The sequence below is a fragment of the Taeniopygia guttata genome, chromosome 1 (genome assembly GCF_048771995.1).
Source record: "Taeniopygia guttata chromosome 1, bTaeGut7.mat, whole genome shotgun sequence".
NCBI classification, from domain to species: Eukaryota; Metazoa; Chordata; class Aves; order Passeriformes; family Estrildidae; genus Taeniopygia; species Taeniopygia guttata.
The window spans coordinates 40,452,810-40,480,278 of record NC_133024.1 but is presented as its reverse complement, the minus strand read 5'-3'; the positions used below and the strand labels follow the sequence as shown (position 1 = coordinate 40,480,278).

Below are 27,469 nucleotides of genomic sequence, written 5' to 3'. Positions count from 1 at the left end.
TCTGTAGAAAGGTTTCCTTTGGACAGTGTGCAGGTTGTCTGTGAGAAGATCTTGATTATTGGCATAATGTACCGAGGACTGGACTTTGGGATACATCACTTTCTCTGCTCACTAGCAGAAAAAGCAGTTCAGGGTGACCCTGGATTATTTACCAGCTTGATTAATGTTGAAAAAGCAGTGAATAGGTTGGTTGGATACCTTCTAAAACAGTTCAATACATTTGCTTAATATTCTTTATCAGAGGGAATTAAAACATTGCACAAACTCCTCTCCTTAACAGGTTACTAAATGTTTGAAACCCTCTTTGGATGACAGCTTGTGTGAACACAATTATCTTACTTCATCCCAGTCTGGTACATTTTTTTCTGAAGTTGAGGATTTATTTTCATCAGAACTGGCCACAGCATAAGTTCACTGTTTTTATTTATTCCTGGAAGATCAAGATTTACACAGATTTTTGGGTAGAGTCATTGTTTACATTGAGAGACTTTTTTTTTTTTTCTTTTGTGAGATGCAAGGCAAATCTCCTAAGCAGAACAGAGCTGGAGATAGACAACCGTTGTTATCAAGTACAGTTGAAGCTTGGACAGCCTGAAGTACTTCAGCACACCTTTTCCTTCCAGAGGCAATTTCAATCTCATTCCCTTCAGTTTCCATATATATTCTTCATCTCTACATCAATAACAGTTGCGTGTTCGTGAAGTATATTTGGGATAAAATCAGGAATTGGCATCAGGAAAGTCCAACTAGGGACCTGTCATGTTCTAATTCCTCTGCATCCTCAGTGATCTCTGAACTCAGTCAAAAAAAAAAAACAAACAAAAAAACCCCTAGAGCCCTAGAAAAGTGCCTGCTGCTCTTTGTACAGATTTAGCACTGTTTGCTGTAAAATGTGTGAATGGAAATTCAGCATTCTTGTAAGTGGAAAGTGAATCCAAGCTGTGTATGACAGGACATATAGCTGTGTTATTTCCTGTGTTACTTCCAATTCTTGTATTTCAGTGACTGACTTCCATCTTCCATTCTATTTCTGGGTTCTAAAATGGTTTGTGGAAAAGCAGGTATCTATACTATGTTTAATAATAATATTTTAATTTAATGAATTGTTTGTTATATGAAACCTCTGAAGTTTCTATGGTTCAGGGAGTTGGAGAATCCCTGAAAATAAATGATTTATCCATCAATAGCAGGAAGATTTGAAAACAAGGGAGCATGCCTTGTTAATTTTCCAGAGTCCTTTCTAAGCACCATAAAAATGTTGCATGAGATAAGTGATATGCTGTATTTTTTCTGAAATCAGTTGACAAGATTCCTTGCTGGAGATTATGAGCTGTGGTAAAATGGTGTTGAGTGAAAGATGAAATAGGATATTGGCCAATTTCCAGTAACCAAGAAACAGCCATACATGGATCTTTTCCTAATGGAAGGGAGCTAAGGTTGGAGTAATCCAGTAGCCTGTTTCTGTCACAAGGGAGACTTTATTATACTGCTGGGCTTCTTTATGTCTCAGAGGTGACAGAAAGTTGTAGTGGTAATAGCACGGACAGGAGAGACAAATGCTGTCCTCCCTCCTGAAAAACAAATGTACCATGTTTTCTGGGAAAGTAAACATACTCTCTGAATTTTAAAGAATCAGAAACAGAAATGGTAGATGAGCTTTTGATTTTTTGGAAAATTTAATCTGTTTTGGATTGTTGTATTTTAGGAGTAAGACCTCTACATTTATTCTTACAATTATAAGGCAAGGGATTTTGAGCCCCAATTACCTGACTAGGTAATTATCTGTCTGCTGGAATCTGGTGTATCTCCCTGCAATGTTTGTGCAACATTTTCACTGTATGTATTCCCTGAATAATTTCCAAGTAGGATGCCTTTTCTGCCTGATCTGGTTCAGTTGATTGTTATTAACAGCTATTTTCTAGATTCAAACCATGTGACGTGAAGCCCAGCAGTGCCTTAAATACCCTTAATTTTACACATGAAACTAGAACCCAAAGTATTGAGAAGAATGTTGGGGTATTTTTCAGGTTTTTTTTATAGTATATTATTATTTGCAACCAGTTTATTAATATCCTCTGGCAGTTTTTGAATATGGATAAAGTAGATGACAATATTGTCTCTAATAAGTGTTGGTGTATAAATAAATGAAGGAGTTAAAGTGCTTGGGGAGAAGCGTATCACAAATGAGGTTAATTAACACATATGTCAGTAAGCAGCATTCAGTTTATTAAAAAAACCCCAAAAAACAGCAGAATGGAAATGGCTGTGGTAAAAGGGCACAGTTAAAATAAACTGAAGAATAGCAATGTTAGCAAGTGTGTGGAGTTTCTCTGCTTTTGCAATATCTTCCTGAATGTGACAACATTATGAGCTGAAGTGAAATTAATTTTTAAACATCTTCTGCTGGCAACTCCACTGCTATCAGAAGGCTAATGCCTCAGGACTGTAATAGGACACCACTTCATATCTGAGACATGACTTAAATATACTCTTCCCTAGCATTGCTTGAGTTTTCTTTCTTTTATCCATTTTTTTGGTCAAGAAAATTCAACCAGAATCTTTCTTGTACCTCCATCTCTACAGATCTGCCCATTCTAGCAAGCAGAACAGAATAAAGGCTGCTAGGTTAGGTTTACTCCTTGTTTCACAGATTTAGGCAGTCTTTCACATGCTTCACTTACCCACAGTGTTCAGCTGTGGCCATCTGGAGTCACATCCCCTGCAGTTCCACAGCTGGGATTTTGCTGGAGCTCATACATATGTAACTGTAATTGAGGGCCCTACCTCTCCAGCCATTACTCTTTGCTTTGGGAATATGAACTAGTGACTGTAGATAGTGTCACTTCCCTGACTGCAGACAGCCTGAAGCCATAGTTTCATGAAGTATGAACTACCCACTTCTCCTAAATTAGGTATCTGAGGTTTCCTGCCTTTATTTCAAAATCACCTGGTCCCAGCAGTATTAAGCTTTACAAGTAATGAAGCACTATTAAATGGAATTCGATCCTATTAAACTGAAACCCCATGTACTTGCATCTACTGTTTTTTCACCTCTAAAGGTCAAGAGATGCTATGAAAAGTATGTTTCACATATTATGGTGTGAACTATTTAGATGAGGGGAGCTATTAGGAAAAGGTTCTGACTGTGCTGTCAGGTACTTTAAAGAACTTGAGGTTCAAACTAGGTTGGGAGAGCAGGGGGGGAAGTTTTCCTCAGCTGTGTTTTTCACAGCTAGTTACTCATGCAGGAAGAAGCTGATCATCAGAACTATGAGGCTTATCTGGGTGTTGTTCTCTAGCTGTGAGCCACAGTTGTATATGATTTTGCAAAGGCAAGAGGAGTGAGATTTAGAGGATGGTATATGGCACCAGTAGAACACCCACCAGTGTTGCTGGAGAGTTTTTAGGCTCTTGCAGCAGCACTGAGAACTTGTGCCATTGAACTTTCACATTTCAGCCCTGGAATGGCTGAGAAGAATGGGCTACTACAGAGCTAATCAGTTAGTGGTTGATTCCCCCATCTTTCACTGTACACAGATGTTAGTGTCTATTAAAGTTGTTTAATTTCAGACATTGATATTTATTATAAATCAAGATCAGCTGTCTGAGTGCTTGAGTTCTTCAAATTCTCAGGAAAGACTACAGCTCAGGACAGTTTCTATTCCTTAAATTTATTTACATTAACCTCTTGAATCTATATTTTTGTCTTAGGCGTGAAGTGATTTTTATAAACATGAATCCATTAACTCTAAATTACCACTGTACTAAATCAGATTCTATGTCTCTCTGATAAATTGTGGCTTTACTCAGAGGAGCAACACAAATGTAATTTAGTCTCTAGTATATAGATGTACCTTCCTGTTGCCTGATTTAATAATCTTTAACCATACTGGAGTTTACATAGTAAAATGTCCATAAATTTTTTTTTATTCAGCTAAATGTTTACAACACCTATGTGATACAAATATCAAAACTATTGAGACTGGAATAGATCATAACAGAAGCTTTTGGAATGTGCTTTAGGCTGTGCAAACACCTACAGACATGGGAATAGTTCAAGAAAACCTTTTCAGGTAGGCAACTATATGCAATTATATATAATATTTGGTATACACATGATTCTGTGTCTAAATATAAACATATAGAAAAGAGGCAATTCAATCCCAGCAGTGGATTTTTGTTGGCTGAATTTGTCTAGCTGCCCCTTGAGCCTGTTGTTAGTTTTTATCACCTGTAGCATTGCGTGACACATTGCACATATTAACTGCGCAGTATGACAGAACACCTCCTTTGCATTGCTTTGGATCAGTAATCTGTCAATTTACTTTCTGCTCCCTTTTCTTCAGTTTCTTTTGTAGGGATAAGTTACAGGCCCTGCTTGTACTTGTTCCTGAAAAAAAATAAATACAAAAGAAAGGAGGACAGGCAGGATAAGTGATCAGCTCTCCCTCCAAGTGCTACTTAAAAACATGTCTATTTGTGGTCAAAATTGAAGAAGACATAGCAGAAGGGAAATGCACACTATAAAAGGGTGATGTTGTGTCTCCAGAGAGGTTTGAAAGTATTGTTGTCAATGCATTGGCATATATTCTGTAGATAGAGGGTGTGTGTGTGTAAATGGGTCTCAGCTCTTCATCAGCTCCCAGCCAGTCTCTAAGATCCTCTGTAGCTCTTCATTAATGGCCTTGTGATGACTCAGAATTGTAGGCAAGAGAGCTGTGCACGAGCAGTCCTTGGGGCAGGGAATCAGAGCAGGATGCCAGCTGCAGGCATCCTATTTGTGAATTGTAGACGGTGATTGGACAGGAGTATTAAATGCTGAGAAGATAACCTGGCCCTTCCAGACTTATAGGTTTCAACCTGTTTTCTGTTTAGGATTCACCAAAACTAGTGATGCAGTGTCTTTCAGGTTTGCATTTTCCAGTTTTTTTCAGCTGAAGGACCACTATTACTGGGTTAAATAAGATTTATATGTTTATGTGATTGTGAAATGGGAAAGCACAACCCAGAGCTTGATAGAGAAAATCCACATAAAAATGTCTATTCTGCTTTTTTCCTGTCTTCTAAAACATCTGTCATCATCATAGATCATTTCATGAGTGAATACAAAATGCTGGTTTAAAAAAAAATCTCCTTTATTTTGCATTGTAGCCTATTTTGGGTAAGAGCTCACAGTAAGTGTTTCAACAAAAGGAAAATACAAAGGAAAATACAGAGTTGTGCCTAAGTGACTACTGTTGACAGTAGTCTTTGTGGTACAAACTGGTATTAGAATCAAAACTCCTCTGCTCACTTCCTGCCGCTGATTCCTGTCCTCACACTGCCTCCCACTGGGAGACAGCACAAGTGTCTGCATCTGGGTTGGGGATCTGGGCATAGAGTAAGCATTTTCCTGGAAGGGTGTGGGGAAAAGAGGAGTTTACTTCTTTCAGAAATGTTAATTTTCATTTAGATAGCTCCTTGCTTGGGATCAGCCTGGAGATATCCTGGCACGTCTGTCAGGACACAGAATGACATGGGACAACAGTAGCCATGAGCAGCCAAAGCAGAGCAGAGGGTTTGGAGTGTTTCTAAAGAATGCTCATGAAACAGCATCCTGACCTAATTTATGAAGCAGTTAGCAAAACTGCTGCACTGTATAAAATATGACAGGACAGGAATTAACCTATTAGTTGAATAGAACTCAGGCTTTATCCTTTTGGAATTAAAAAAAAGAATTTCTCCCTGTATCTCTATTGGATCAACATTTTATGTAACAAGATTTGGAGAAATAAAACACTAAACCATGTCTTTAGTTTATTGTTCAAAATATATTTTCTCTTTAAGAATCTCAGCATTTCCAACAGTTGAGAGCCAACATCAAGTGGTTTGTATGTCATAGAAATCTGCTTTGTTTGTATCCAGTTTTAGCATTAGTACAAGTATCCACACTTTATTTAAAGTGCTTTTATTTATAACCAGCGGGACACAGCACTAAAGCACGTACTACACGGTAGCACAATGTTCCATGAGATATAAGAGAAGTGTGTTTTGCTTTTATTTTATTTCTTGTCACTTAATTCCTAAGGAACTCTGTGAAAGTAACAAGGGCTATGGTGTTGATGTCTGCTATTTCACTGCTAATGTAATAATGTTCTGTTTATAGAGGCATGTTTGTCATAGGCAGACAGCTGTATTTGTGTTACAGCCACTATATTGATTGTGATCCTTCTAACTGAACAAAGTTTTAGTCTCATTTTACAAAACCATGACTTGTTAGCTTCAGTGATTTAGTCTACAAATCATTGAGAGTAGTCTTATGATATTAATAATGAGAAGAGAGTTATGGAAATTTCAGTGGTGACTCTAATATGAACTGGATGTACTTTTTCAGGGGGCTCCTATCTAGGTAAACAAATGGTTCTTTAATTTCCATCTCAGTTAAAGTCAAGCCTGGAATTCTTAAATTGCTAACTTCAGTGGCTTACTAAGACAGAAAGGCCAGTGATACTTAGTGGAGAGGAGAAGCTTGCTTGAGGCAAGCAGGCACCTGGCAATTGTCTGTAGTGGTCTTCCCGACAGTCATCTCGCGGCGAGGTGAGTAATGAAAGCCATAACTCACCAGAGCTGCGTGGCACAGCAGCCTGCTGGCAGGGAGCTGCACTGTACAGCTCTGATAGCCCTGCAAAAGGTGTGGCTTGAAATGGGCAGAAAGCACTTGACCAGAAAATGGAGCTTCTGAAAGGGGAGGTGGTTTCAGGGCTAACAGAAGGAGCCTCAACAAGGAGTGTCAGCAGCAGTGACAAAGTTAGGCATTGCCAGGTTACTGGGGGGTGAACAAGGGACAAGACATTACATTTTACAAAACATACTAGCTCAGATAGACCTATATAAATTGTTTAAACCCCAAATACAAAGCCATATAGAAACGTTCAGAAATGAATTATTCACTTCATCTCAAAATGGCGATGCGTAAGATGGTAGGAATACAGAATTCAGCATATCCCTTGGCATATGCAAGTGGAATACCTCTATAAACACGTGGCAGTGAAGACTGTGACGTTCTCCGGGTATTCATATAAACCCCACAAATTAGCAAAGTAGCCAGCTGATAAAACTATGCTAAAGTCATACTTTATATTTCATGTCTTCTAAATTTCCTTTTTATCCCCAGTCCAGAAGATAGAATACTAGCTTTAATTTGAATTATTAATACTCTTTGATCTTTGTTTTACTATTCTTAAACAAGTGAACTTTTTAAAGTCTGTCTCCAGAAGGGCAGAGGATGCAGCTAAGTTATACAGTAGGCACCAAGAGGAACTTCCTGAAAAACATGTAAGGAATGTGGAATCCTGTATTTTTTTATTAGATGCTGGGTATAGAGGAGAACAGTGGTGTTATCAAGTGCCAAGCTTAATAAAGTGTTCCATCTGGTGGGCACACACCAGTATTCTTTGCCACCTTCTGCAAGAAACAGTACAGAAAAATAAATATTTTCTATCTTTATACAACCTCAGAGTTGAGGTTGCACATTGATCAAATAAGCTGTGAAAATAGGCAATTACACTTTAATTAAACTGTATTTTAAAGGGTGAATTAATGCATTCAATATTTTTTTACAGTTGAGAAAAATGTTTGAGTAGGTGTTACATAGAGAGGAACTAGTTTTGCAGACATAGCTAGACACCATTCTGAGCAAGATCAGCTGCTGGAAAGTTGGAATTCAATTTTTCAGTAATGACACTAAAATTAGGCTTTAAAAATTTTATATAAAGTTTATTGTCAAATGTTTTCATCAGCCAGAATGAAATTATGAATGTGGTCAGGTACATCTCAATCCTCAGACCTACAAAATCCAGATCCATATAAGTCTTTTAAAGAGTCAAATTATAGTAATCCTCAAAGAAAAGGATGCTGTTTTTTGACACTCCATTCTAAGTAGCCTCAACCCATTTCTTCATGTCATCTGCCTTGCCTTACCATCCTAGGCTGACCCTGACGTTAGCTCAGTTGGGGGACCAGAGCATGGTGCTAGTAACACCAAGGCTGTGGGTTTATTGCTCATTTGGGCTGTTTACATCAGAGCTGGACTCAATAATCCTCATGGGTCCCTTCCAATTCAGAATATTCAGTAAATCTGTTTGCTTTGCTTTGCAATTGTGATGTATAAAAGCCTCTGGGCTGGTAAAGCACTCTCTTCTCTCTTTTTTTTCTCTTGGGAAAGAATTTAAATCTCACACCCCTCTTTAAAAGCTTCAAGCATTCTGAGTGCTATAACCTTTTGTGTGTTGTTCCTGAAAAATCTGCAAGCTGACTCACTTACAGTTTGCCAGGTTACTTTTTCTCCTTAGGCCATTTTTATTCAGACACTCTTCTCCCAATCATTTCCCTAAATGCTTCTATTTACTTGTCATTCCCATTTCAGTGGTTGGAAACAACTTCATCAATAATAAGCCACTGGTTTTTTTTTTACTCAGCTAAGGGTGAAAATTAGGGTTAATTAATGACAAATGAAATAAGGAGCCTGGGAAATGTTTGTTTGCCTTATTTTGGCTGCTTTCTCTCCATCATCCATTAGATAGCCACTAAACTATTTTTCAGGAGAGAGAGAGAAAAACCTTTTGTTATTTCCTGAAGGAAGTGTTTGTCAGACTATTACCCTTCCAGGTTCACAAACTGTGACTGATGAAACACGCTCTAAAACATAATTGTGTTTAACTGCTTCTGTGCAAAAGCATTTGCACAACATAATCAATCAGCTTGGAGAAAACACTTCTCAGCATTCCATAAAGAAAGCTTTGACAGTCCAGGTCTCAGAAAGAGCTCCAGGACAGTTGCAGAAGGCAAATCAGTTTTCACCAAAATTTCAAATAAAAGTCTTGAAGATTATATATTTCATACTGTGTGTTAGATGTACATCTTCTAATAAAAACCCCACAAGAGTGAAAATACTCTTACTTGTACCTTTCATCTGCTACAAAATCAAATACTTAAAAGTTGTTCATTATAGGGTTTTCTTGCTTCTAAGACAGTCACTGTCAGTGATTATTTGCAATCTTTATTGTACATGTCCACAGATGGTTTTGGCTTGTTATGTACAGTGGTTTTCAGCCCCAGCTCAGTTATAATTCACCACCAGCTTCTAAGGGTTATGGAGGAACCTTGGATCTTCATGCCAAGGATGAAAAACCCAAGGTTTTTCAGATACTTGTTTCAAGATATTTACTGTCTTTACATTTAGAGTTTCAATTTAATCTTACTTTCTACAGCCTGTCCTTTTCTGTCCCTTAGCATGGTATTGTATAGAGGTTCACACCATGTGTCTGTCTAAGCTCCCATCCTATCTCTAGTTAGATAGAGTTTATATTATTTGGTTTTATATATGCTGATATTATTTTATGTATATCATATATCATTTTATAAAATGTTTGGCAGATTATAGATAATATTATGTTATATGCTTCCTTTATACTTTTTTATTTCTTATATAGAAGTATGATCAAGGGCAGTAGAAGAACAGAACATACAAATCCAAATTAGATCGTTTCAAGCTAATTTATTATTGGGTGTTTGGTGCTGATGATCTTGTTTGATATTACTTCCTATCTGATCTCCTAGCTAATTGATAATTAGTGAGATTTTACCAATAGCATAAGAGAAATAAATTTGAAAATGATTGATTTAGTTTAGCTTTTTTCTTCTGTTTGTAAAAGTAAGCTCATGGCCTTCAAGGTTTTCTGGAAGTTTCCCCACAGAGTTGGTTCAGAAGTGATTACTAATGGTTTCAACCTTGTTTCAGCTGTGTACTTGACTTTGAACAAACAGTGGATACTGTTGTCACAGTGATTGGATAATTCTCAAAATTCTTGAGCTTTACAAGATTGAGGAATTTGTGATTAAAGCAGAGTGTCAACACAACTTTCTCCACTTAGTTTGCTCTGAGATCATTTGTGTCTATGACTTTTTTTTTTTTCTTTAGGATGCTGCAAATAGTGTTAGCCTCCTTTTTTCCTTGCCATGTTTCCAGCCTGTAGATTTGCATTGCTAGCGGTGTACATATGTGCACATTTATTTTCTTTTCATGAGAACAGCAGGCTTTTTGTCTGGTTTTATATTCATATATGCAGGTCACAGACTTCAGTGTAGTCTCTTACTAAATCATGGTCTTGGAGATAGTAACAAAGTTGGATTTTTTGAGTTTATATGTTCGAGATGTCAGTCTTCTAAAGGTTAAAAACTTTTGTAGGAAAGCCAAGCCTCAAGTTTAAATGCATTAACAGATTACTCTTATAAGGTAATTTTAAAGTATTATAAGCTCTTTTAAGTGAGTAAAGGAAGATAAGGACTCTAACCTGTCACTATATCAGCTTGTTCAACTTCCAGCAGATATTGCAGAATCTCTTACAAAACATTTTACTTTGGATTCTAATGCTGTAGATATTCACAATTGTTTCCCATGCCCAAACTTTCCCAGCTTCACAACTATTTGTAATGACAGCTCATATCCTCAAAGGGAGTTGAGGGTCAAAATCAGATCTTTCAGCGCAGTTCTTTCAGTTCATAAATCTGAGACTCATTGTCTGTGACCTGATTAAGGAAAGTCAGCAAAGGCAGAATTCTGCCTCACAGGAGAATCCATAGTGCCTAAGTGATTTCTTGGATGTAAATGCATCTGAGAGATAGCCAAAGATGTGCTGCACCAAAAAAAGGTATCTAATCATTTTACAACAAACACTGACACAAAGGATTACTGTATTTTAAGTTTAGGAAGCTGTACTCAAGAAGGGTTTTGTTCTGTGGCAGATTTAACTCATGGATATAGCAGGAAATGAAAGGAGATTAATTTCACTCAGCAAGATGAAGGCTGAGAGGAGATATGATTGCTTTGAGTTTGTGCTTTGCAGGTAACTACTGTCAGAGGAAAGTGCTACTTAGCTTGAGTAAAATAGATCTCAATTGGTGATTTTCAAATTTCGACTGAAAATAAGGTTAATTTTTCTGAGTATTAGAACAATCAAATTCAAGGTTAGTGTTTCTGTGGGACTAGTGACAGACAAGAAAATTTCAGCAAGACAGCAATTTCCTTCAAGACAGAGTCCGATATTTTAATGGGAATTGTTTGAGGTGATATCTGTACTTGTAAGGGACTTTACTCCATCATCCATCTGAGTCTATATTCCTGTGAAATTCTATACGTTAAAGGAGGCGTCTCACCTAATCTGCTGGGGTTCTCTTTGAAACAATGGAAAAATATAGGTTCTCCACTTATGAAGTAGGTAGGAGAAATTTCTCTCCTTTATCTACAGAGAAGATAAAAATGACTAATTTATACTAGACTTCTACTGATCCTAGGGTGGAAGTGGGATGAGTGGAGTACCATCCTGTATAATTCACAAACTCAATTTACTATGCTTCCAGTGGAAGATATGGTAGAGACTGTGTGACCTTTGCTGCTCTCTTGCATTTAATTTCTAATTTTGTAGAACTCCTTGTGTAATATGATATCCAAAATGATGACAATATTCCAGCCTTGATCATACTGGCTCTTCAGTACTAAGGAGTAATGAGTATGGTACTTTAGACTGCATTTCCCCAAAGTACATTGACAGTGTCTTGCAACCTACAGTTATAGTCTGAGAAGGATGAGGTTTCAAGTGGCCTTAAGATTTATGTGGCCAGTACTGTGACATGGGCATCTATTAAAAAAAATGAATTGGAAGGACCTGAGTGAGTGTAAAATAAATGTAAGAGCATCAGAATAAAACAAGACTGAACATACTCTTCTGGATCATCAAATTCCTTTCCCTGCACTTGGAGGCAATCAAGTGTCTTACACTTTTCTAAACAAACTCCTGAAGTAATGTTTGCTTCTCTATCTAGTTAAGCAGAAATAATAAAACAGAAAATTCACCTTTCTGAGTTGCAATTAAACATACTTGTAGCCGTGTGCTGCAAGAACCAGTTTTAATGACAGATCCTTAAATTTAATTAACTATAGTTGCAAATGGACAAGCCAGGACATTCATTTCATACATATGAAATGCATTGATGTAGAAAAAAAATTATTACATTGAGATTCTAGAGGTCTGCATCAGACATCTGATACAGGCCAGCAAACAATAAAAATATATTCCTTTTCATTCTATAATATATTCTAATTCAGTTGATGAGCTACTGTATGAGGAATGTATGTATTTAATATCCCATTTAAGCAATGATTTTCTTCTAAATGCAGGCAAGGAAAGAGGAAGTGGTACTAGACAAAGACACTAATTCCAAGTATTCTTCACTGCTATGATTACTCTTTGCTTTGATAAACCATACTGACTATATTGTTAGAATAGAAATAGAATCACTTTCCCTTATCTGAAAAATGAAAGAGGAAGTGTTTAATGAACAGCAGTTTTTGGCTGTGGGCTGTGTCAGTTCACCACCTCAGACTGATTATGCTGGTGGACCCAGTGACAAAGGACCCAAGTGAAGCTGAGGTACTCAGTGCTTCCTTTGCCTCAGTTCTAAACAGTAAGATCTGTCCCCATAAGCATTATACCGGGTCAGGTAATCACCCCAGACTTCTGAAGCTGATGTATCTTAGGAAAAAGAGATGACCAGGATTCTGTTGAAGGATTTGTTTCCTTGTTCAAGGATCAAATACTAGAAAAATAATTTTATACTAGGTTAGTTTTGCAGGGCACATAAAGATACATATTTTATATCAACGATGTTGTTATCGACAATTTAACTAAGATTTGAATCTACACTGAACACATCTTTATTATTTGGAAGAAGTTTAAAAAATATATTCCAATTTTTTTGGGGTTGAATTTATTATCTGTTTATAATCTGTTCAGAGGAGGTTCAAGTTGGACATCAGGAAGAATTTCTTCATGGAAAGGCTTGTTAAGCATCAGAAAGGACTGCGCAGGGAGGTGGTGCAGCCACTTACTTGGTGCTTGATATGTAGTGCTTTAGTCAGGCTGACAAGGTAGTGATAAGTCAGAGGTTGGACCTGATGATCTAAGAGGTCTATTCCAACCTAAATGATTCTGTCCTTCTGTGAAATAACTTCAATATAAATTATTTAAATTACATTTAACAGTAGTTGGTTGCTGCACAGAAGAAAAAAGCAGTTCAAGATAGCTAGGGAATTATATAGATAGGGAGCTTACTGCAGTTAAATAATCAGTTTACTCAAAGCTGAGAAGCCAGTGTGGAGCTAAGAAAGTTGGAAAACCTGTTGCACTTAAAAGATAGTAGAGAGCAACCTTGCCATGATTTCTCCCTCTGCACCCTTGGATGCCAGGTCTCAGGACTCTGTGTGGTTGGTTAAATTGAAGGCCAAGTCAGTCTACCTTAAATGTAGGTAACACCTCACACTGCTAAGGACCATCTCTTGTACAAAAGAACAAATCAATAAGAAATGTATATAAAATTTTGCACTGCTTTTCTGATGTTGTACAAGTGTGATGTCACTGAATTGGGAAAATACAGCAAGCTTACAGAATTGAAAACATGCACAGGAAAACTAGGATAAATATAAAAAACCCCGCATATAGCTTTTTTTCAGAGCTACATTTCACAGTTCATAGGATTTGCATTTATCAGTAGGGAAAAAGGTTTGCTTTCAAAATGAATTTAAATATAAAATTAAACATTTCTTTGCTTGATTTAAATATTTAGTGCTTCCCTACTAGAAATTCTGAAAAATTATTTATTAAAAATATCAAATAATGAAACTAATAACTATAATTAATAGTTACTGTTGTCAGTTGTGATATAGTCCTCATTCCATATCTATTATTATCTTGCAGAAAAATGCTCCTTTTATATTTAAGACTTTGGCAATTTCAGGTATTTCCAATGCCACAGAGACGGTTTCTCTAGAACAGAGAAGGCAAGATGTAGAAAGGAAATTTATACTAAAGCTAAATCTAAACTACCTAGAATAAATAGTACCTTGTAATGTTAATTTTTGTGAAGAAATTTTGAATCACAAAGGACTAATTTTTTTTTGCTGACATTTAAATTCATATTCATCAGTATTTAATGAATAAAATATTGCTCATGGTTATTTTTTGTGGGAAATACTGACTGCAGTGAAGTGTATTGAGCATATGTATGTAAAGAATAATAAAGCTACTGTTCAGTAAAGAAGATGAAGTTTTGAAGAATATTAAGTAGTTTAGCAGAGTAATTGTAGAAGAGAAAATTATTTGCAATTTAATTTCTACTCAGGATTGGGATCTTAATTGGCTGAAATAAGATTGAATTAGTGAATTAGACTTTCTTCTTTTTAAAGAGAATGTAGCACATTTTGTAACATTTCTCAGAAAACTTAAGTTTGATATGTTCACTTTCTAAAAATGACTAAATACTTTTTAATAAGGTATTTAATAATTATGGTTGGAAATGGCTGGGGATTTCAGTAGCAGCAGACTGGACAACATTTCAGAGCTATCATGAATCAAGAATTGGCAGGATTTTTTGGCAAGCCCCAGAGTGAAGGAATAAACAGCATATCAAGATTATGAACTGCAATAATGAAAAGAATGGCGGAGATGGGATGTAAGAGATGTCATACAATGTATTTGATGTGCTTTTGTCTTGTTCAGATTCAGTTAATGCCTGAACTTTCCATTATAGATGTCAGAAAAATATCAGCAGGGTGAAGAGGAGAAAACAGAGCCAAAATATAAGTTAGATGGTGGCAGAAGTAGAGAGAATAAGAGCAGGTGAAGTCAGCCTGACTGCTTTTGTGGAGCAGAAGGAAGTTTAGAGAGTTTCCATCTTTGTGTGTCCTGCTGTCCTGAGCAATCTCTCATTTCTCATCCCGTAACTGCTGACTCCTTTCACACTGTGGCTTATTCTCACTCTGAGCTGGGAGGACAAAATAAGGAAAAAAAGTGTAGTTTTAAATGATGATTGATGACAGCTTTTTCTTCTTGTTGAAATAAAAAGTAGCTGGCTACAGATTGTCGGGTTCTGTAGTTAACAGTGGTTATAAGATGCATTGAGAGCAGGGTTTCTGGTGTCCCTGCTGCATTCAAAATACACAGCAGATAAAGAAGTAGAATATTTTTATTAATTATTATTCAAAATGGAATAATATTGCATAAAGAACAACTAATGATTTCTCTGTGTGCACACAGCCGGGGCAACGAGAACAGACTGGCGCTGCGGCGACAGACCATTCTGCGGGAGAAGGGCAGGAGGCAGGCCAGCCGGGGGCCAGCCTACATGTTCAATGACCACTCCACGAGCCTGTCCCTGGAGGAGGAGCGCTTCCTGGATGCCGCCGAGTACGGAAATATTCCGGTGGTTCGCAAAATGCTGGAAGAATGTCCCTCTCTCAATGTCAACTGCGTGGACTACATGGGACAGAACGCCTTGCAGCTGGCAGTGGCCAACGAGCACCTGGAGATCACAGAGCTGCTGCTGAAGAAGGAGAACCTGGCCCGGGTGGGCGATGCCTTGCTTTTGGCCATTAGCAAGGGCTACGTTCGGATAGTGGAAGCCATCCTGAACCACCCCGCGTTTGCCGAAGGCAAGAGGCTGGCTCTGAGTCCCAGCCAGTCGGAGCTGCAGCACGATGACTTCTACGCGTACGATGAAGACGGCACGCGGTTCTCCCATGACGTCACGCCCATCATTCTGGCTGCTCACTGCCACGAGTACGAGATCGTGCACACCCTGCTGCGGAAAGGAGCTCGGATCGACAGGCCACACGACTACTTCTGCAAGTGCAGTGAGTGCAATCAGAAACAAAAGCATGACTCTTTCAGCCATTCTAGATCCAGGATCAATGCCTACAAAGGTCTGGCCAGCCCTGCTTACCTGTCTTTGTCCAGTGAAGACCCTGTCATGACTGCCTTAGAGCTCAGCAATGAGTTGGCTGTGCTTGCCAACATTGAAAAAGAGTTCAAGGTGAGTAGAGGGATGCTGATTCTGGCAGACACAGAACTGCAAACTTTATCCTTCATTAATCAGCAAAATAATGTGGGAAAATGCACAGTTTTTAATGAATGGAAGATTTAAATCTTTGTGACTATCCTATTGCCGTGTGCCAATTAATCACGCTGCTTATGTAGAATGCGCCAATGAGCGAATTTTCTACTTCCTCTCAGGGAGGAGAGTGAAGGAGGCCCTTCAAACCCATGGCTGAAGCTGGTTTAGGGCAGGGGAAAGAGGAGACTAAAGTGGTACATTTTAGTCACTTATGGCAGACAAGTTGCATGATTCTATTAAATGCTCATGCATTCTCTTTAGTTTCTTGTATTTGGACTTGAAGCTTTCATACTTACAGTGTACTGCATTCCTTCACAGGGAGGATTCTGAAGAAATGTCCTCCTTTCTAATGTGCTATTCTAATATTTCTGTTCACTTCTTCCTCTTTCTTACTTATTTGTGCGTGGTTATATTTGAACTCTGTAGAGTTATAAGGCTGTTTCAGTGTTAGAAATTTTAGTATTTCATAAATGCATGTTTTTGAAAAAAAATATTAATAGTTGAGACCCAGGCTCTACAGACTCTTGAAGCATGAGTTAAGGCAGTAAGAATGTAAGGTATTATCTGTCAGTAAAGGCAAAGTCAGGCCTTGTGCAAACATTGCCAATGTTATTTATGACCTGAGTTAGCTAAAATCACTTAGCATGGGTTTGCCTCATGGGACTCTGTCGAAAGCAGATGCTCCTGTGACAGGGCAATATATATAGACTTCACTAGCAGGAGATCAACATCCTTCCAAGGCTATAACAGAATAATTTCCAACATTGTGTTAGCAAGTGTTTGAAGTTATCGTGATCAATATTTAACAATAATCTTAGCAGTGGTACAGTTCACAAAACTGTGAACCTGTCTCTACTCAGCCAACCTGAGCTGAGGTGCTGCAGTTCTGAATGAATTCCCCTGGACTTGTGTTCATAGGTGGCACCAGAAGCTGGAGTATTTATTGGAGAGGGAAAATAAGGAAGAGAAACGTACAAGGTGATCTTAAAAAACAGCAGCTAAACTGCTGAAATTGGAAAGAAGGAAAAAAAAAAAAAAAAAAAAAAAACCAAAATGCTGGGAGGACCATTTGAGATTATTGCAGAAAATTAATGTCTGCCCCATGAAGTCCCTGGCAGAAACATTTAGGACCTCAGTGGAGTGATATTTCATCCACTGATTTCATGTACAGTTCAATGAAGATTATTGAAACCACATAGTTATTTCTCTTTAGCAGCTGCTGATGGCAACAAAAGAACTTGATGAACTTAAAGCAGAGTAAATTTAGAACAGAGATAAAGACCATTTTTCATAAACCATAAGTGCAGCCTGTTAAGTTCACAGCTATATTGAGATAAATGGCATGTCTGATTTGTAGGAACTGTATAGATCCCTTTACCACAGTTGGAGTGGCACAAGCTAAGATATTATAAAGATAAATAAACTCATCATCTGGAGGAGCAAGAGGTGCCCTTCAAATGTATGCTGCAGAACACAATCAGTGAGATGAATGGGAACACAGTACCTGTCCATGGTACCACCAGGCAGGGAATGGAGCACACAGGTCCTAAGCAGAGAACCTAAGTAGGCTGGGTCACAGAACAAGCTTCTGCAGCCAGCTCTGAAGTGCCATGAGGAGGTCCTTCTTTGGTGACTTTTGTTTTTCCAGTTCCTCTTTTGTCTTAGTTGCTCTCTGTAAAATGAGAGCTTCACTTCTAGCTTAGTGTTGTACAGGCAATTTTAACAGATTTTGGATACTGTCCCTCAGCAGAAACAGGAGATGAGAGACAAAGCAGCTCCATACTGCTGGGCATTTATCATCCAGGCTCTGCTGGGAATATGCATACTCTTTGGATAGAGTGGAGTGAAATAAGAGCCCTGAGAAGCACAAGCACAAGGCAAAATTTAACTCTCCAATAATTTGGAGAGCAGGAAACTGGCATCATAATGTCTTTTGGGAATGTTTTTTTAGATATTAAAACCATGTGGTAGTTCTGGATAAATATTAAAGACTGTGGAGTACATTTATAACTGAATTTATGAGAGCTGACATTTACACTATTGATAAGCAGTGATATTTACAATATCTAGACAGGCCAGAGACTTGACTGCAAAATACCTGCCTTAGGTTAAGTGGAGGCAGTACAAGTGTGTAAAAGTTACAAGAAATGGAGACTGTCAGTTTTACTGAGTCTGGGCTTGTTTGCACTCCTGCAAGCTTATATCCCTGCTTTCAGCAATTAATCTAAAAAATTGTTACTCTTGCTTTATTTCAGGAGTTTGTTACAATTATTTGAAGAATGTGGTCACTGCATAAAAGTGTGGGTTTGGTAAAAATGCTTTACATGTGTTAGTGTAACCAAAACAAGTATATTTTTAGAGCATAGGTTAGCTGGACATGGCAAATCTTTAGCTCCACCTAGGGTTAGCCTGAGCCATTTAAAGTATTTCAAATCTTACCTAAATTAAAACTGAGGTTTCTGGTAACACACCATTTTGGGTCACCTATTTTATAGTGCTGATAGGGTATTGTAGCAGGGAAACTTTCAAGTGGTTGCCTATGGCAGCAGTGACACAGGTAATTTCCAGGTCTTCCTCAGAGGCAAAGGAAGGATCAGTGCTAAACTGTGATGCTGGTTGTTTTATGACTGTCCTATGAATTGTTTCTCTCTTCCAATATTAGAGAGAACACTGTCCATGAAGCTGTGCCATACAAAATAGGAAATACCACAGTCAGGGGAAACTATTATTCTCTGGAATAAACCCCTTTTTTTCTACAAATCCATGCAGTACTGTCATCCAGAATTACATGTCTTTTGCATTTTGTTGCAGGTATTAAAAGTGTTGCAGTATTTGAGAGTGTTTTGGAGAAAAAATACTTTATTATGAGTAAAATCCAAAAAAAGTAGATTACTTCCGAAGGAAAAATAATTTGACAGACGTGTAAAACACAGCATAAAAATATTTCTGTACCAAACAAATAGCTAATTCAAGGTTCCTAAGTAATTCTGAGATCTTCAGGATTTTCTGAAGACCATTTCATTTAGTTTTCTGTCGTAGAACCAACAAATTGGGCTGTAAGTGACCATAAAGGATGTTTAGTTCCAGCCCCACTGCCAGGGCAGGGAACCTTCCGTTGGACCAGGTTACTCAGACCCCCATCTAACCTGGTCTTGAACATCTCCAAGGATGGAAAATCCTCTAAGGAAAACCTATTCCAGTGCCTTACCACTCTTAAAGTAAAGATTTTTTTCTTAATATATAGTCCTAGCTATAAACCTATGCTCCTTCAGCTTAAGGACATTGGGTCTGGTCCTGTCCCACCAGGCCTTCTTCTGAAGTCCCTCTCCAGCTCTCTTGGAGCCTCTTTAGGCACTGGAAGGTTCTCTAAGGTCTTGCTGGAGCCTCATCTTCTCCAGGCTGAACAGCCCCAGCTCTCTAAGCCTGTCTGCATGGGAGAGGTGCTCCAGCCCTCTGATGGACTCTGTTGGCCTCCTTTGGACTTGCTCCAACAAGAGAAACTCTTTCTTATGTTGGGGACTCCAGAGCTGGACAAGCCCTGCAGGTGGGGTCTCAGCAGAGCAGAGCAGAGGGGCAGAATCCCTCCCTGCCCTTGCTACCCACACTGCTTTGGATGCAGCCCAGGACACAGTTGACTCTAGGCAGTCTCACATTGCTGGCTCACGTTAAGTTTTTCATCCACAACACACCCAGTCCTACTTCCCATGGTTTCTCTTGATCCTTTCTCTGCCCAGCCCGTGCTTGCACTTGGGATTGCCTCAGCACATGTGCAGGACATGGCTTAGTGTGCAGCTTTACAAAGTTTGATATCATGTAGAATATTTTTATTTTTGGAGATGGTCTTCATGTTTTCTGTCATCTCCCACCTAAGGATGAAGGAGCTGCTCCCACCTGCAGAAGGGAGGTGATGATTTCCCACCTAAGAGCTAATTTCTTTACTGTATACATAAAGATGTAGATGATATATGACAAATATTGTCCTGCAGAGATGTGGCCTGAAGTTTTGAGAGGGACAGTTGTGGCCCAGTGCTGTTCAAAATGGATAATATTAGCATTTATTATAAGGTCCACTGCAACTATAATGGCAACTGGCTGGTTTGTTGTTTAAAGGGATGAAATGGAAAATGTGTTTTCAAGTTAAACATGGATATATTACTGAATTTGCTTTTCTGATGGGAAGCAAAATTCAATTTACCATCTCAAAATCTAATTTTCTGGGTTTTTTTTGTTTGTTTGTTTTTTCATTTATACAACCACCATTACAGAAATGAAACTCCCGTCTTCACTACAGCTGTTGTCAGCTTTCCTTAAGAAAAAGTAACATCACTTGTTAGAGAAGGAGTGAAGCATTGAAGGTGTAAGGGCCACCTTTGAAAGGGAAATAATGTATTTAGCTACCTACTGTGGCACCTAAATTCAACATTCCATCCCACTTTGAAATCCTAAGTTCTAGTAGAGAAGTATCCATATTTCTGATCTTGACCTCGACAGTTCACTGAGCAGAGCCAGGACATGGTCTGGAGCACTGCTCCACCTCATCCATGGGGTTCAGTGTCATCCTGCATCCTGAGAGCGTTCTCATCCCAGGCACAGTCTGGGGGGCAGCAGGAGCCTGTGACTGGTCACAGGGGACTGTGTGATAAAAGAGTCTTTCCTCTGGGAGATACAGCTGTAGTGATGCTCTCCTGGTCTCCTGGCTGTGGTCTCATATGCATGGTCAGAGATAAAGCAGGGCATGGTCAGTTGAGGTTTTCAGAGTGACGAGAACCTGCTTGCTCCCTTACTTGGCACCCCAAGACAGTCTGCCACTTTAAGGACAGGTGACTCCTCTCAGCAGTGCCACTCTCACCCCTCTGCCACCAGCATTGTTCCCCTAGTTCCTTATCCCCGCAGTGCTCACCTGAAATCATCACCTCCCTTCTGCAGGTGGGAGCAGCTCCTTCATCCTTGGTGGTGTGAAATTTGGCACAATTTGTTTTTTCCTAAACTACTGAGGAGCCCTGAGCCAATTTGTCACAAGCCTCCAACTGTAATTTAATTTCTAACTACCATCTAAAGTTTCTCAGGAATTTTTTTTTTTTTTTAATCACTAAGTTTACAACATGCAGTAAAGGAGAGCTCATTATCCATGCCTTTATCCATTTCTGAAAATAAGTTAAGCCAAACAAATTGCCCCATTCCCTTGGCTCACATAAATTGTAGGAGACGCGTGAGACCCAGGGAGGGGGAGCTTTATTTGTGTGTGACAGAGAGACATTGAAGAGTGTATCAGTCCTATTTGCTGTCATTTCATTTTTGTTCTGCCTTCAGCTGACTTTAACTGTGCCATGGCTGAGGTGGAGCAAGTGATGGGAAATGCTCAGTTTCCCCAAGCTCGTTTGCCATAACCTGACCACCGAGAACTTTTCATCTCGGCTACCACCACTGGTTATAGCTGTGGTAGTATTTCATGGAAGGGGGAAATATTTTATTGTATTTGCAAATAAGAAAATAAACTGATGCATTTTATGGAAAAATTTAAGGGGTGCTAATATATACTGTGGTAGTGTGTACAAACCTAAATTTAGAAGGGATAATTCTCCTGTAAAGTAATGGTCTCCTCATATAGTGTATTGAAACTCCTGGTCAGATGTCAGTCACTTGAGCTGAAAATACAGATGAAGAGTGTGTGTGAGTGTGAATGTATGTACCTATCTTCTACCAGAAAAAATACATGTACTAATACATTACAATGCTTTGTAAGTTCTTATGAAGGGCAGATGATACTGTTCTTATGTTTATTGAAAGTTATTTGGTTTTTTATATTAGTATTCAAGGGTCAAATATAAGTTTGTAAAGGTGAGTAGTTAACCATGCAAGGGTGGGTAGTTTTTTCTGTTTCTCCCTTGTCTGTGAATTTAAAATGGCTAATTTTCCTTTCATTTGGAAGAGAAAATTCGTGTGTTAAAAATACTGAATAGTGAAACTTAGCTTCTGCACAAAAATGAAAGCCAAACAGAAGGTGAAATATTACTCTCAAAAAATGTCTTGCTTTTCTGTCTTTTGTAGTGCCAGAAGTTAGGATTTTGGTTAACCTCTCCTGTTATTCATCTGAATGCAGAGAAAACAAATAATAAATTATCCAGAATGTCAAGAAATTATTAGTTTTAGTATTTATCTTCTATTGTCTTTGTAGATGAATGGCATTGAAGTGCCTTTTACTCTTATGAGAGATCTGAATTACCTTGTTTATGTTATACTATTAAAAAAATAAATCACTAGCAGTTTTATGTAGATGTCTGTAAATATTTGTCTGTGAATGTTTGCATCCACCTAAGCAAAGTGAAGTGAAAAACTCGGATGCAATCCTTTAATATATCCAAGTAATACACTGTTATTGTAGTGTTGTGGGTAATAAGGCATAAAGGTGCATGAAGTACACCCTCAGCAAAGAAATTAGGGTATTTTGTATGCTCATTCTCTTCTAGGATAAAGTATTGGATGCATTAAATGGCAGTTAGTATGAAGGAAATATTTAAAGAGAAGGGGTTAATTCCAGCCTAAGAGTGGAAGAAGGGAAAATACCCTGAAGAACACACTGGAAGAGGGGAAAATCTGTCTGTGTAATAAAAGCATTTGTGGAAAATTACTTTGAACATGCCACAGAGTCTACATGAGCAGTCTTGTGTGCAGTGAGGCGATGGGAGGTTTCTTCCATTCTTTTGTTTGGGAAAAATTCTACAGTAATTTCATCTTTTTAAGACATTAAAATGAGCAGAAATGACAAAAGTAGCAGAAGTTCTTGACACATGTGTGACTAAATCTCTTGTGAGATTTTTTTTAGCTTTAGATACACATCTATACCTAATTCCAGATATATCCAACTTTTATGACCCAAACACAGCGGCATGTAAGGAGTGGTTAATGAACTGCAGATTGCAGTGATCAAATATCATTTTCTGGTTTGACTTTTGTCTTTTGGAAAAGAGAGCCCAAGGAGAGCACTGGTTAGTTAAAGCAATAAGCAACTGAAGGTGCACTTGCAGAGCAATATTTTGGCCCATGTGCTGAAGTCTCTTGAGAGGTCCTTGAGCTAGAGCAGAGTTGCAGTCAGAGATATGGTATCACCACACAAGCTGTACCACTGCTAGCAGTGTTGCTGGAGAACAGCAATCAAACCTTGTGTTTGCAAGCTGGAATAGATGTTGAAAAACGGAAAAGATAAAGTTTACAAGAATAATTCTAGGCCTTAGAAATTTCAGTATATTTCTGCAATTCTGATGAAGGTTGGGAATTTCTTTAGATGTATCCTGCGTAGGATGCTCATCTTGGACAATTGAAATCTCTACAGTGCAATTTTCTATATCTTTTCTAGACTTCTACAGCAGTGAATAGAAAAATTTCCCCTGTGCTATACATCTCAACTTGAACTGGTCATTAAAATGTGTCATACAATGTTTCTGAAAGTGTTTTGGTTTTGTTTTTTAATCTTAAATTTCCTCTGAAGCACATCTAGAGGAGTGGCTCAGGTGTGAAAATTGATAATGTAGATGTGCAAGACGACCAAGGTGAGATGAATCCCATTCCTTGACTATTTGGGGGAAAAGCATGAACAAAGCATTAAAAAAACAGAACAAAATGCAAAGAAGCTGTTCACGTTCACAGAGGTGTAGGTGGAATGTAGAATTGCTTCTCTCATGTTGGATCTAAACACCAAGACTTTTTTTTTCTGATTCTGTTTTCTAGAATGATTACAAGAAACTGTCTATGCAATGCAAAGATTTTGTAGTCGGATTGCTTGATTTGTGCAGAAATACAGAAGAAGTGGAAGCTATTCTGAATGGTGATGTAGAGATGAGCCATAATAATGGAGAGCACGGTCGACCCAGCCTCAGTCGCTTAAAACTCGCCATCAAGTATGAAGTTAAAAAAGTAAGCATTTCTGTTGATCAAACAGACATGTTTGATCACAATGGTGGTATAAAATTATGCTACTGTTAAATTTTATGTTTTGGTAGCCTGCAACACTGGAATGAATGTTTGGGCCCTTTGGGCGCAGTGGTTTTACAATCTAAAGAGTCCTCACTTGCAACATAAACAAGAATCTGATATTTAAGGTGAATATTGGTCATAGAGGGCATGAGAGGAAGTGACTCTAAAACAATGTGTAGCAATGTGCAAAAGGTTTTGATACATATTTTTATTTTAAATATTTTATTTTTTTTTAAAGATGGAAAAAATTTGCACTACTTCTGAAGCCTGGAAAAATGTAAGATTTAATAAAAGCTAGAAAATAGTACATCAGTCCAGTGCACTACATAATAAGTATTGATGCAGATTTTTGTCAAGCTGTTGTGTCTTGCTCAGGAATTTGAAAAAACTTGGAGAAATGGCATGTCTCAGAGAAACTGTATTTGTGTCTATACAGAAGGATCAGAGGCACAACCTAGGAATATCAGTACTGTGGTTCTTAGCTCAGGAGAAAGCAATCTTTAGGCAGTGCCAACTACAGGAACTATTGGCCCTTCTTTGGCTTGCTTTCATTTCTACTGACAGTTTAATACTCTGCTCTCCTTCTGAGTAGTGCTTAGTGAAACCAGCTGAGTTTATAGCTGCATAAACATTGGAATTTCCCAGGAAACTTGTCTTGAATAATATAGGTTGTAAAATTCTAGGTGACTTGTGTCAACCACGGACAAATGATTTGTGTAGTGAAGTTTGTATCACCAAAGATGAAGAAGATATAGCTAAAAAGTGTATTTCAAAAGCATGTTACCCTCAATTTTTACAGAAATTGAATTCACATCCCTGGAAAACATTTCTATATGAGGTGTATTTATGCGTTCATGAAGGGAAGAAAAGAAAAAAAAAAAACATTTTGGCTGAACCAGTACATGAACACAAACCTGCAAAACACATGCCAAGCTACAGTCAATAAAGTGAGCTGAAACAGCTGTTGAAGAGAACAGATTACATTGAGCTTGGGTCCTTCTTACCGTCGTCCTTGTTTGAGTCTTAGTGCTTCTGCAAATCTGAACTTTCTTGCAGCACTTTCTCTTATCTCAGTAGAGGCATTTCTTGTTCCTTCAGCCAGTCATCTTTTAAATATAGAGAAAGAATCTAGAAAAGAATACTACATTCAAATACATTTTTATTTTATTTGTAGATTTGGATTTTAAAATGTACAGTGCACAACAATCTACTATTTTTTAACATCTATCTTTGTAAGATGCTTCTTATACTGTCCAGAGGACACAAAGAGCCTTATAGGACAGACTTCTCAGTTTTGCAATTCGTCCAAATGGTCCAGAACCAAGTTATAAATAATATAACTCATCTGATTTCCTGCAAATGTGACAGCTGTTTTCTCATGCCAGCTGAAAAAAATGGTATTTTCTGTGTTAACATGTGCAAATAGGATATATTCTTTCTTTCCTAAATTAAGATTATGAAGCATTTTTTTGCAGAACAGAAGACAAAGTATTGGAATTTCTGAAGCAGTAAAATTAAAATTAAAAATGTCAGAAACACAGAGTTTGCCCACATAAATTTGCCTTAGATTAAATTAATAGTTTGTGATGAAACTAGTGTTATAATAGTGTTAGTAAATAAGTTTTTAAGTTGAAGTATTTATTGCTGATGGCAACATGCCTGTTTACTGGGAGACTTGGTTTATCAAAATAGTTTTTCTTATGCCCCTGTTAATGCTTCTTTGAATTTAAGCTGCATTTTCACTATTCCAGCATTCTAATTATGTGTTCCAGCCCTTCCTAAAGCTCTATTTTAACAGAAGTTATTCTGATAGCAGTATTGCTTATTTGCTCTTTTTTTTTTTTTTTTTTTTTTTTTAATTAGTTTGTAGCACATCCAAACTGCCAGCAGCAACTCCTCTCTATTTGGTACGAGAATTTGTCAGGTTTGCGGCAGCAGACGATGGCAGTGAAGTTTCTGGTTGTCCTCGCGGTTGCGGTCGGTCTGCCCTTCCTCTCCATGGCCTATTGGATTGCTCCTTGCAGTAAGGTCAGCCTGGGAAGCCTTGCCAGGGCCTCCTAATAAATCCTCCAGCACATAAATTCTTGTATGACAAAAACACACTTATATAATACTTCAGAAACATGTTTTTCTTAGAGCCAAATTAGAATAGAATGGCTGAAGGTTGCACGTTCAGGCAATTGTAATAAAGACAGGTAAATTTGTTCTGTTAATTGCAATAGGAAGTAAACTAAGTTACAATGGTTGACCAAGTGTTGCCTTGAGGAAATTCTGCTTTATAAACTAGTCAAACAGTTTTTCATTTAGTTCTTTCCTTAGCTGAGGATACTCATTTTCCATTGATTCAGATGTAAACTAAGCTCAAGCTGTGGTTTGATTCCGATTGCCTCAAAGGAAATTTTCTTTTTCATTATCAAAAATAACTCTATAAGTGCTAGTATTCATCATATTTTGTGAGGTCTTCAAAGCAGTAACACAACCTGCCCTGCATTCACTTCCAATGCTCTGTCTGGGATTAGGTGCTACCAATATATCCAGTTTGGCTTATCTGTAGTACGGAAAACCTTTCCAATAAAGATGGGTTGCAGTTTCTGACCTCACTGAGTTTTGTGTTGAATCCATGTTTCAGTTGGCCAGTATCCCTTTTGAGTGGACTCTAATGGAAAATTTCCCTTGAAAGTATGTTAGAGGAACAAATGGCCTCCTACAAGATTTGTTCAACATGTTGCAGTATGAGATCCACAATTCTAGCAGGTTGAACTCTGTAGCCTTTTATGTTTTGCCATAATTTTTCATGTCTTTCAATCTAGACAATAAAAATAGTTGCATTATTTTCACTTTTTGGTATTATGACTAGGGGTTTATTATTAGTTTTCCCTTAAAACACCTTGAGAAACAACACATTTTAGTAATTGATTTTCTGCTGTAGTAATGACTTACCTACTTGTTATTTTCCTTTTTCAATAATTTATTTGTCATATACAAATGCAGTCAGTCTAAAATTAAAAAGTACTTTTCTGCAGCTGCCAACTAAGTGGACAAGCTAAGACGTTTAATATTAATACAGGCGCGCTTACCTCATGTGAGTTTGTATAGAACTTTCAGGTTTTAAAGTGTTGCACTAAACCATTTTTTAAGTTGTTCATGGTCATTACAAAGCTGAGAACTTTTTTTTTTTACAAATCAGGAGGAAATTAAGACTCTATGGAATTACAAATATACCCTTTTGAAATGTCACGACTTTTTTAAAAAAAGAAAATAACTTGGGAAAACTGCACAATAACTGTGATAAATTGAGTATCACATCAGTCAGGAAAGGAGATTCTTTTCTTCATAATTCACTCATAGTGATAATGCTTTTAGTAAGTGTGTCAAAATCTTATTTTCTGTCTTGCCTCACAGTGAAGCTGGCTAATATTAAGAAATTCAACAACTTTAATAGATTTTTCTCTTGATTATCTAGAATAGACATGGATGACTAAAATAATTAAAGTATTATTTTAAATCACTGAGT

The 27,469-nt window shown here is 37.8% G+C and overlaps 1 protein-coding gene across 1 annotated transcript in view; it reads left to right on the top strand.

Annotated features, from left to right (window-relative positions):
* The window catches only part of TRPC6 (transient receptor potential cation channel subfamily C member 6), a 76,942-nt gene that overhangs the window by 30,303 nt on the left and 19,170 nt on the right, over positions 1 to 27,469 (top strand). Inside the window, exons 2-4 of the mRNA XM_002198089.7 lie at positions 15,129 to 15,903; positions 23,710 to 23,895; positions 25,819 to 25,983. Of these exons, the coding sequence (XP_002198125.5) occupies positions 15,129 to 15,903; positions 23,710 to 23,895; positions 25,819 to 25,983 (1,126 nt within the window). The remainder of the gene's footprint in view (positions 1 to 15,128; positions 15,904 to 23,709; positions 23,896 to 25,818; positions 25,984 to 27,469) is intronic.